Source organism: Spinacia oleracea, chromosome 4, assembly GCF_020520425.1.
Source record: "Spinacia oleracea cultivar Varoflay chromosome 4, BTI_SOV_V1, whole genome shotgun sequence".
NCBI classification, from domain to species: domain Eukaryota; kingdom Viridiplantae; phylum Streptophyta; class Magnoliopsida; order Caryophyllales; family Amaranthaceae; genus Spinacia; species Spinacia oleracea.
In genome coordinates, this window is record NC_079490.1 from 104,168,386 (window position 1) to 104,179,241 (window position 10,856).

The following is a 10,856-nucleotide window of genomic DNA, read 5'->3' on the forward strand; positions in this document are numbered from 1 at the left end:
ATCCGAAATATATTCTCATAAATATCATATAATATAAAACTTATTTTATAAAATACTAAACATAATTTTCGGATTTATAAAATAATTTTAAGTTGATTAAAACTCTTTTTCTCCAAAATTGATTCCTAATAGAGTTAGAAATTAATAAAATCCGAAAAAATAATTTAAATTCAGTTTTGAAAATAATATTCCCTCTAAGACATTTGAATATTTTCCCTCCAAAATATTTGAATGTTTCCCTTCAAAATAATTTAATATCAAATATATATTAAAAAATGCATAAAATGATTAATAAAATGCCTAAAAATATGGGGTATTACAATCTACCCCCCTTAAAAGATGTTTCGTCCCGAAATTTAGGACAAAATACAATACTATATTCCGAAAACGGAAATATCTGAACTTTATCGACTCTTTTAAAAAGAAGAAGATGCTAATGCACATGCATAAAATAGACTAAATTTTACAAAAATTTCCAAAAATATGTTTAAAATGGGTAAAAGCGCGCGAAACTCTATCACATTCTACCCCCCTTAAAAAGAAAGTTACGACCCCGTAACTCGCCTATTAAGTTTTTGAAAACTAAAACTCTTGGAATGAATGAATGTGATGCCCTACTATTACATTAAAAGTTTAGCTAGCAAGTAGATCATAAATAGAAAAAGTACCAGCTTCTACTTCATACGCGTTTTCAGCTTCACGATGATTTATAACGAACAATTGTCCCTTCAATTGGGTGGCGTTATTCCCACCTCCAGGTTTGGTGTTGTTGATTCCATCCTGCTGGCTTAATCCTTGTTGGCTTGAGTGATAAGTTTTCCCATTCTGGCCTAGGTTATATGTTGATTCCCCAAATGCTTTCTTGTAGCATTACGATGCCCTTGCTTCTTACAGAAATAACAAGTAACTAGGTTTCCCTCACAATCTTTTCCTAGATGGTTATTCTCACACTTTTTACAAAAGTAGTTCCTTTTAGGCTTATCCTCATTCCCGTTACTTCCATTTTCATAATTTCCCTTCCATTTTTGGGTGAAATTGCGATTCTCTTCCCTATTTTGGTTAAAATTCCCTTCCCTCTTTCCATGGTTAAAACCCCCATCCAGCTTAGGTTTCTTCTCATTCCCTTGGAAGTTTCCATTTCCCTTCCTCTTTTCACCAGAATTTCCATCAAGCTCTCATCCTTTAATCCCATATAGGTGAGATGCACGTCCATAAACATCATCTAAGGATTCAAAGTTAACTCCCTCAAGCTTCCCTTGCAAAGTCAAAGTTAACCCTTGCTCAAACCTTTGAGCTTTTATGGCTTCAGTTGGGACTATTTCAGGTGCAAACCTCATTAGCTCTATAAACTTGGTGTAATACTCATTCAAATTCATGGTGCCCATTCGAAGGTTTGTAAATTCTAGGCATTTCTGCTTCTTTAGATAGGGAGGGTAAAACTTAGCTCTCAAAGCTTCCTTCATGGTTTCCCAATCAAAATTAGGTTTGGCCATTAAGTCTTTCTTTCGCTGTGACCACCATAGGACAGCTTCTTCCCTTAGATAGTACGCAGCATTATTGATTTTTAGATGCTCAGGGCAATTGATAGCATCAAAAAGTTTGTCAAATTCTCTAAGCCAGTTTTCTAGACTTGCAGGATCTTCCATTCCATCATAGGTAGGTGGTTTACTAGCTGCTACTTTCTTAAATACATCACCAATGTTTTCAATATTACTCTTGCGAGTTACCTGAGTTGTCATAGCTTGAGTCAAGTTTTGAGCTATTTCGGTTAGGCGCCTAATCGCCGTTTCGACTTTCCCTGATCTCTTCCTTCCCCGATTACGGATTATCCCTCTCACCATCTTGCCTGGATAAAGGTGTACTAATAGAAAATTTGCAACTAAAACCTAACTTCGAAATAATGCAATTAGAATATTGCAACACTTTAGTACATCAAAATCATAACAAAGTACAAAGACAATTTACAATTTTCACCAAATTCCATAAAGAAAAAAAATATCTCGACCAATTCCAAATAAAGGAAACTCATCATCATTAGAAGGTTAAAATTGCCACCAAACTCTTTCCAAGTACATAATTAATTAAGTAAACCATTATGCACAAAAATTCACATAAATCGCGACTAATGTCACGAAAACAATTTATTTATTTATTTTTGAAGAAAAATTCGGACCTATCAACCTAATGCACGAAATTTATCATGTGATTCTAGTAAATGCATAAATTAATTTATTAAATATACTTTCAACAAATTCTTTTGATCTTTTTCTAAAATTTGTATAAGTTCAAGTACTCGATTTTTAGTGTGAATACATTAAAACAACATCTTCTCAGGTAGTTAGAGGATTATATACAACGTCGGTATGAGCTCCTCTTATTCAACCTAGACAGAAGACATTACGAGTGATGGATTCACACCAATCATCTTTTCTCAAAAGATAGGAAAACAGTTTTTAATGAAAATATAACTTTCTTTGAAAATAGATTTTCATGCTTAGAATGCGAAACTCTATCCTATATGCCCCTTAAATTCTACCCTTACTCTCAAATTTATTTATCAAATTTTAGTCATAGGTTCTTTCGTGGCTAAACTGCTACCATTTTGTAACACCCCAAATTTCTCTCTTTTTAAAACCAACATTTAAATGAATAAAACCAACCTTGAGAGAAACTTAGGGGTATTACCGCCACGTGATTACGTTAAAGGCTAATTAACTAAACTAATGCAGCGGAATAACTCAAATACTTTTCTTTATTGAATAATAATAGTCGAAATAATAATAGTGTATATTCGATAAACCCTTGAAATTTTAAATACTAAAATCTGAACTCACAAATGAAATACTAGTGAATTCTCCATTAATCCCGTATGTAATCATGTCACATCATCACATTAAGTTCCTGAAAACTGCTCACCAAAAGGTGAACAGGGCCAAGCCAAAACAAATAGGAAATACGGGTTAGCAAAAGCTAAGTACGAATATATGCAAGACATGTAAAACATTTATATATAATTGAGCATACTTTCTTAAACCATTTAAATCAAACTTGCTTAATTGAAATCATAGAGGATTCATTTTCCAAAATTAGAAACTTTTTATAAATAGTAACTTTTCAAAAGTATAAACATTTCAAGAATTAAGATTTCCAAAAGAGAAACTTTCCAAAAGTAGAAACATTCCACGAAAAGAAATATTCCCAATATATAAACTTTCCAAATATAACAATATTCCAAAAGTAGAAACTTTCCAAAAATAGATTCCAATTAGAATATGAAAATCAAACTTTCCAAAAATAGATTCCAATTAGAATATGAAAATCAAACACCTCTTCTGATCTCCCCTTCCTTCCTAAATGTGCACACCCCCAAGCTAGTATTCCATCACAAATCTATACATTGGGGTACTAACCAAATAATAGTCAACAAGTGACCCTCGACTTACACAACAAGTGATGCGTATGAACATAAAAGTTCCATGAAATCCATTCCACCTTGAGACTTTATAAAAGTACAATAATGTCATGAAAGACCATCCAGTTCCAACCATATGATAAACCAACAATCCTCCTTTTATTTAATCAAATTTATTTTAAAAAAAATAAAGTACTTTGAAATAAAGATTTATAACTCATCAAAACCAAACAAACTATTTCAAACACCACTTGAACAAATCCATCATCATATTAAAATCAAGAAAAATATTTAACCTTTCAAAAAGCCTTAAACAATTTTCACAAATCAAGAAACAATTCAAAATCACTAATTCACAATTTTCAATTTGAAAACAATTAATAATTTGAAGTTAATAATCAAACCATACATAGATTTCATTCATATAATAATCTAGCCACATACACGTACCTTGATTAAATAATACCTCACACAAAGATAAATTTGATCCTGCTACGGATCACTCACGAGTTCCTAACAATTAATAAATAAAACCCTAATTAATTCCCTATTGAACAATTAAATTAATAAAAATAAATCTAATGCCCTTAAATTTAATTCATGAGTTATGCATGCATAATAAAAGTATTATAAATCAAAATTTAGAACTATGGTTTTAAAAATAAACTTTTAAAAATTACGGCATTAATTTAGAAGAGTTTAAATAGTAAAAACTGACCGTAAAAAGAGAAGGCTTTGAAAAAAATTGGGGTGTGGAAGTCACGACACCAAGGGGTAGACGTTGGCGACAAGGAGTGGACGACGGGGGTATCATGGTGGTGGTATAAGGGTTTTAGGTAAGAAGGTTTAGAGCCAAAGAGGGAGAAGAAGTGTAAGAGCGGGCTTGGGAAAACTCTCAACTTTTGCTGTGAGGAATGATGAATGAAGTAGGGGGTATTTGAAGGAAATAATGCCCTTGGTCCAAGTATGCATATAATATTAAGTCTAATAAATGAGATTCAGTATTAATTAACAAGTTAATAATTCAGTGAGATCAAGTGAGCTGAATGCCTAGCTAGAGGCCGCTTCAGTTCAAGTGGAATTAATGATATTAATCCACAGCTTACTCTTGACTGAACCCGTAGGGTCACACAAATAGTACGTAAACGGATCAAGTATTTAATGGCATTAAATACTCCATCTATGGATATTCGGAATCGACGGATCTTGGTTTCAGTGGGAGCTGAGATCGTCACAAGCAAGAAATGAATACTCCGAAAACGATGATATTGCCGGAAACGGAAATATGGATCGTATCGGAAATATAAATATTATCCAAGTCGTAGATGTTGCCGGAAACGGAAACATGGTACGTATCGGAAAATATTATCGGAAATGGAAATATTGCCGGAATCGGAAATATTGCCGGAAACGGAAATATTGTCAGAATCGGAAATATTATCGGAATCGGAAAATAATTCCGGAAACGGAAATATTAAATATTTGTTCGAAACGGAAATTAATTCCGGAATCGGAATTATTAAATATTGTTCGTATCGGAAATGAATTCCGGAACCGGGAATTTAATCGGAAGCGCATCGTACGAATTAGCATCGGACGAGGCTTGCTAGACGAAGGCCCAACACGAAGCCAGGCCCGCGCCCAGCAAGCCGAGCGCCCAACATGGAGCTGCCACGCCTCGCCAGGCCCAGCGCAAGGCCAGGCCCGACAAGGCCTTGGCGCGCGCACGCTGGGCGTGCTGTTGGGCTGCGAGCAACGGCTGCTCGTGTGGGCCGCAAGGCCTGCGCGGGTGGTGCGATGCTCGTGGCCTTACGATGCTCATGTTCGTAACGAATCCTAATCCTATCGGAATTCGTGTATTGATTAAATCCTAATCCTAATAAGATTATATTATTTAGAGTTCAAGTTGGATTCTATTTAATAAATCCAAATCCTAGTAGGATTATAATTCCTTTTCCATACCTCTATAAATAGGAGCCTAGGGTCATAATTTATATATACATTTGAAGTATTCTAAAGGTAAGATTTTGAAGAAAAATCAGCCATACACTTGCACCTAATAGCCGAAATTCCTAAGCTACCTTAAGGGCGATTCTAGTTGGTCAAGCTTAAGGCGGATCCGGACGTGCTGTGGACTATCTATGGAGGGACGACACTTGGAGTCCTAAAGACTTATTCTTGTTTGGTTCGGGCGCAGCTAGGGAGGGCACGCAACAAAGTGTATTCATCTAAACTATGCTAAATGATTATGTGAAAATAATATGCTTTCCTGGCTTTATGGTTTTTCCGCATGATTTATGTTTTGTCATATGAATCATAACCCAACAGTGGTATCACGAGCCTCTTATTATTTTCATAATCTAAATTGCATAAACATGGTTAAATATTACAAATTTGCAAGGAATTAAAAGGGGTAATTAATTTTCGTAATTGTTAATTAATTGCAAATTGCGTTTATTTAATTATATGTACGTAGTGTTTCAGCAGTTTCTTCGTTAAATATTCCGCATGTAAAAGGCATTCTAAAATTTTGACAAAAATAATATTTTTGGGCCGAACCCAGAATTCCCAAATTCGAAGCCTAACTATGACTTTTCGGAGGTTTTATTTTTCGAACGCAAAAGTTTGTAAATTTAAGATGTTAAATTAAATATTTGCGATTCTTGTTGGTAAATCTTGAATCTTTGATTGACCTACTGTATATGTTTAACAAGTTTTAATGCCTAGCCTTGTTAATTATACAACCTAATTTGTAATTATAATTAATTTGTTGAAATTCGAATAATTTAGAATTGATTTGATTTTCATAATTAATTAATAATTTAATTAGGTACCAATGATTAAAAACCACCATAAAAATTGTTAATTTGTGTTAAATTTTAAATTTTTATGACCTAGATTTGAATCCATGTTAATCGGAAGTTAATTGATTAATAAATTTTCAATTTTTCGCCCTAAAATTATGAAATTAATATGATTTATCAATTTGTCATTAATTTTGGAAATAAAAGTTTTAATTTTTATGCAATTCGCTCATAAAACTTGCACGCACAAAGCAATGGACGCTACGTGTTACCCTTAAGGGGTGTTGTATAGTGCGGGCATGCGACGACGAGCAAGGGAGCTCGTCGCCCATGCGGTACGAATGCAGCGAGCAAGGCGAGTAGCACGCGAGCACAAGGCAGCAGCCCTGCCTCGCAGCAACGAGCGCTGCCTTGCCCAGCCTCGCCAAGCAACTGCTGCACTATGAAGCAGCGAGCGATGCTGCGCGCAAGCGTGGCTCGGCTTGCTGCGTTTGCGCGTGGCAGCTGCTCGTGCCTTGCTGTGCGATCACTCGTGAGGGGCGATGCTGCCTCGAGGACTCGACGGGGAATGGGCGCAAGCCCATGGCCTCGTCTTGACCCGATTGATGCGTTTTTTAATTTAATTTTTTAATTTTCAGTTCGGAAACGATTTTAATTAATTTTAAAATTCGTAATTTAAATTGTTTTCTCGGATTTTAATTTTGAATATTATAATTATTATAAATTTTATTTATATTAATTATTTTACTAAAATTAAATCATGAATTAATTTAAATTCGTTTAATTCAACTGAAATAAATTAAATTAATGGATTCGATTATAAATTTATATGAGCTTTAAATTTTAATTAAATTTGTATGTTTCCGGTTAGACTAGAAATACATTTTTATGTTTAAAATTAGTAAAGCATATGAATTTATTGGTTTAAGTGGGAGCATTTTTAGTCATAAACTCTTGATTAGGTCTACAAATCCTTTAAGGTTAAACAACTTGATTAGAATTAATAAGGACTGAATAATTGGTAGATTATTGGTGCCCTTAATTAATTGCTGCAAATATTTATGTGATGCATAACGTGTTTTACTAATCAGCTATGTGGGCCATTCATGATAATGAATGGGTGAATGGTATATATTGTATATGTACTGTTTTGCAGGTTATGGAGTGACTAGTATGGCCCAAATAGGATAGAAAATATAGTTTGCGTACCATTAATTTGAATGTAATTGGTGTAAAGTACCAAATTTGTTTTTCAATTCAAATATGGTTTGCGTACCATCAAATAGTTGTAATTAGTTTAATTATAGCTTATCCTATTTGAAGAAAATGGTGCCTCCCACGGTGAAATTCAAGACGAAGTTACCATTTTCGAGACGGACTTTGAAGTTGAAGCTTCAAGATGAAGTCGGGCCATACTAGATCACATTTATCTTATGCATGCTTTAAGTTATTTATTGCTTTAAATATGTCTTAATTATGCATGAGATTGTGGCTTGATTATGTTGCATGATTAAGGATTTTAGTTCACTTAAAATCTAACCAACATAGTAAGAGCCTTAAGTTCCAAACTTAAAAATTGAGTTAAAAGGTGCCATGCCAAAATAAACATTTGCTTGGATATCCTTTACATCAATCTAGTAATAGTTTTCGCTCAGCGAGGTGTTACTTATTGGTCCTAAAGGGGTAAGGTACACAAATAATTGTGAGTACATGTTAGTTTTGGTGAAACTCAACGATATAAGTAAGGAGTCCTTTTATGTCGTGGCAAAATCGATAGGTTTACCTAATAAGTTCTTAGACGTACCTATCAACCAAGAGTAGTTTCTAGACTATTAGCAAAAGGCTTTTGCTTACCTAAAAGATTTTAGAATTGAGTCTAAATACATAATGTGCTTAATTTTTTCAATGGATTTTAGGGTCTTGGAATCATTTTATTCACACCTGTCGGAACACATAACTTGAATAAAATGCTTAATGAACATTAAATTATGCATGTATGCTAGAATTTAAGTTTATTAAGAGAAACTGTGAATGGTTATTTATTTGTTTATTCTTTTCAATTGTAGTTTTAATTATGGCAAACAACAATTCATTCAACATTCGATCAATTCTCGAAAAGGAGAAGTTGAGCGGGAAAAACTTCCTTGACTGGCAAAGGAACTTGCAAATAGTTCTTATGCAGGAAGAAAAGGAGTATGTCCTGGAAGAGGCGATGCCCGAAGCCGCAGGCGAAGGGGTCACTCAGGCAGCCCTCAATCGTTGGATTGATGCCAACAAGGATGTGAAATGTCTAATGCTTGCAACCATGAGTGCAGATCTACAGAAAACGTTCATCAACTCAGATGCTTTCACGATCATCAGTGAGTTAAAGAACATGTTCCAAGATCTGGCTCGAGTCGAAAGATTCGAGACTCATATGCAAATTCTTGAGACCAAACTTAAGAAAGGCGAGCCAGTAAGTCCACATGTTCTCAAAATGATTGGACTCATTGAGAATATGATTCGGCTGGATCAGCAATTCTCTCAGGAAATGGTTGTAGACACCATCCTCCATTCTCTTCATAGCGAGTATGATCAGTTCAAACTGAACTACAGTATGAATAGTCTGGACAAAACGCTCACTGAGCTTCACGGTATGCTGAAGACCGCTGAAAAGACGCTCAAAAGTGATAAGCAAGATGTGCTTATGGTGCGTGGGGGAAGTTCAAGAAATCTGGAAAGAAGAGGAATGCTAAGAAAGGTGGTAACAAGGCCAGCCAAACTAAGCAACCAGCTGGCGCCAAATCTGAAAAGAGGAAGGTCAGTCAACCCACTTCTGAATCTGAATGCTTCTACTTCAAGAAGAAGGGGCATTGGAAGAGAGATTGCTTGAAGCTAAAGGAAGATCAGAAGAACGGAACAGTCGTTCCATCTTCAGGTATTTTCGTTATAGACTGTATACTTGCTAATTCAACTTCTTGGGTATTAGATACAGGTTGTAGCTCACACTTATGTTCCAATCCACTGGGACTAAGAAGAAGTAGAAAGTTAAGCAAGGGTGAAGTCGACCTACGAGTGGGAAATGGAGCACGGATTGCTGCATTAGCTGTAGGAACTTATTATTTGTCGTTGCCCTCTGGGCTAGTTTTGGAACTGGAAGAGTGTTTCCATGTTCCAAGTCTTACTAAAAACATCATTTCTGTTTCAGGCTTAGATGCTAAGGGATTTTCCTTTTTAATAAAAGACAATAGTTGTTCGTTTTATTTTAAAGAGATGTTTTATGGATCTGCTAGATTAGTCAATGGACTTTATTTGTTAGATCACGACAAACAAGTTTATAACATAAATACCAAAAAGGCCAAAAAGGATGATTCAAATCTCACCTATCTGTGGCATTGTCGATTAGGCCATATTAACTTGAAACGCATGGAAAGACTTCAAAAGGAAGGAATTCTAGAACCATTTGACTTAGAGGATTATGGTAAGTGTGAATCATGTTTACTTGGCAAAATGACAAAGCAACCTTTCTCTAAAGTTGGAGAAAGAGCAACTGAACTATTGGGATTAATCCATACAGATGTATGTGGACCAATGAGTACAAATGCTAGGGGTGGTTTCAACTACTTTATCACTTTCACTGATGACTTCAGTACATATGGTTATGTCTACCTAATGAAGCATAAGTCTGAATCCTTTGACAAATTCAAGGAATTTCAAAGTGAAGTAGAGAATCAATTAGGAAAGAAGATTAAAGCACTGCGGTCTGATAGAGGCGGTGAATATCTGAGCTATGAATTTGATGACCATCTGAAAGAATGTGGAATTCTATCAGAATTGACTCCTCCTGGAACACCATAATGGAACGGTGTGTCGGAACGGAGGAACAGAACCTTGCTAGACATGGTTAGGTCAATGATGGGTCAGGCCGAACTACCAATAGAATTTTGGGGACATGCACTAAATACAGCTGCACTCACTATAAATAGAGCTCCGTCTAAAGCTGTTGAAAAGACTCCATATGAGTTATGGTTTGGAAAGCCTCCAAATGTGTCTTTTCTTAAGATTTGGGGATGTGAAGTATACGTCAAACGATTAATTTCAGACAAACTTCATCCAAAATCTGACAAATGTATCCTTGTGGGCTATCCAAAGGAAACAAAGGGGTATTACTTCTACAATACATCTGAGAACAAAGTGTTTGTTGCTCGAGATGGTATCTTTTTGGAAAAGAATCACATTTCCAAAATGACAAGTGGGAGAAAAGTAGACCTCGAAGAAATTCGAGTCGAACAACAAACTCTGGAGAATGCTCAAGATGACATTCAAGATGAAACTCAGAGATCCTTAGAAGTATCTGGTGAAAATCATAGTCAATCTAGAGATGTAACCCCGCGTAGATCGCAGAGATATAGATCTCAACCGGAAAGGTACTTAGGTATCTTGACGAACGAGAGCTATGACGTTCTATTACTTGAAAGTGATGAGCCAGTGACTTACAAACAAGCTATGACGAGCCCTAGCTCCAAGCAATGGCAAGAAGCCATGCAATCTGAATTAGACTCCATGTCAGAAAACCAAGTATGGGATTTGGTCGATTTGCCGGATGGCTACCAAGCCATTGGAAGCAAATGGGTTATCAAACTGAAAAAGGACAAGGATGG

General features: G+C 35.4%; 1 protein-coding gene across 1 annotated transcript; it reads right to left on the reverse strand.

The window, feature by feature from the left end:
* Nucleotides 1-633: 633 nt before the first annotated feature.
* On the reverse strand, nucleotides 634-1,841 carry LOC110791802 (uncharacterized). The gene is made up of 3 exons (XM_021996561.2): nucleotides 1,242-1,841; nucleotides 923-1,148; nucleotides 634-830 (listed from the first exon to the last, which is right to left on the reverse strand). The coding sequence occupies exons 1-3, from the start codon at nucleotides 1,839-1,841 to the stop codon at nucleotides 634-636; spliced, it is 1,023 nt and encodes a 340-aa protein (XP_021852253.2).
* Nucleotides 1,842-10,856: the final 9,015 nt, after the last annotated feature.

Excerpts from the sequence above, each read along its gene's own strand:
- LOC110791802 (XM_021996561.2), bottom strand. The coding sequence starts at position 1,841 with ATGGTGAGAGGGATAATCCGTAATCGGGGAAGGAAGAGATCAGGGAAA. Across the intron at positions 1,149-1,241 it reads TGCAAGGGAAGCTTGAGGGA|AGGAAGGGAAATGGAAACTT; the intron begins GTTAACTTTGAA and ends TCTGGTGAAAAG. Across the intron at positions 831-922 it reads TAACCATCTAGGAAAAGATT|GCCAGAATGGGAAAACTTAT; the intron begins GTGAGGGAAACC and ends CATATAACCTAG.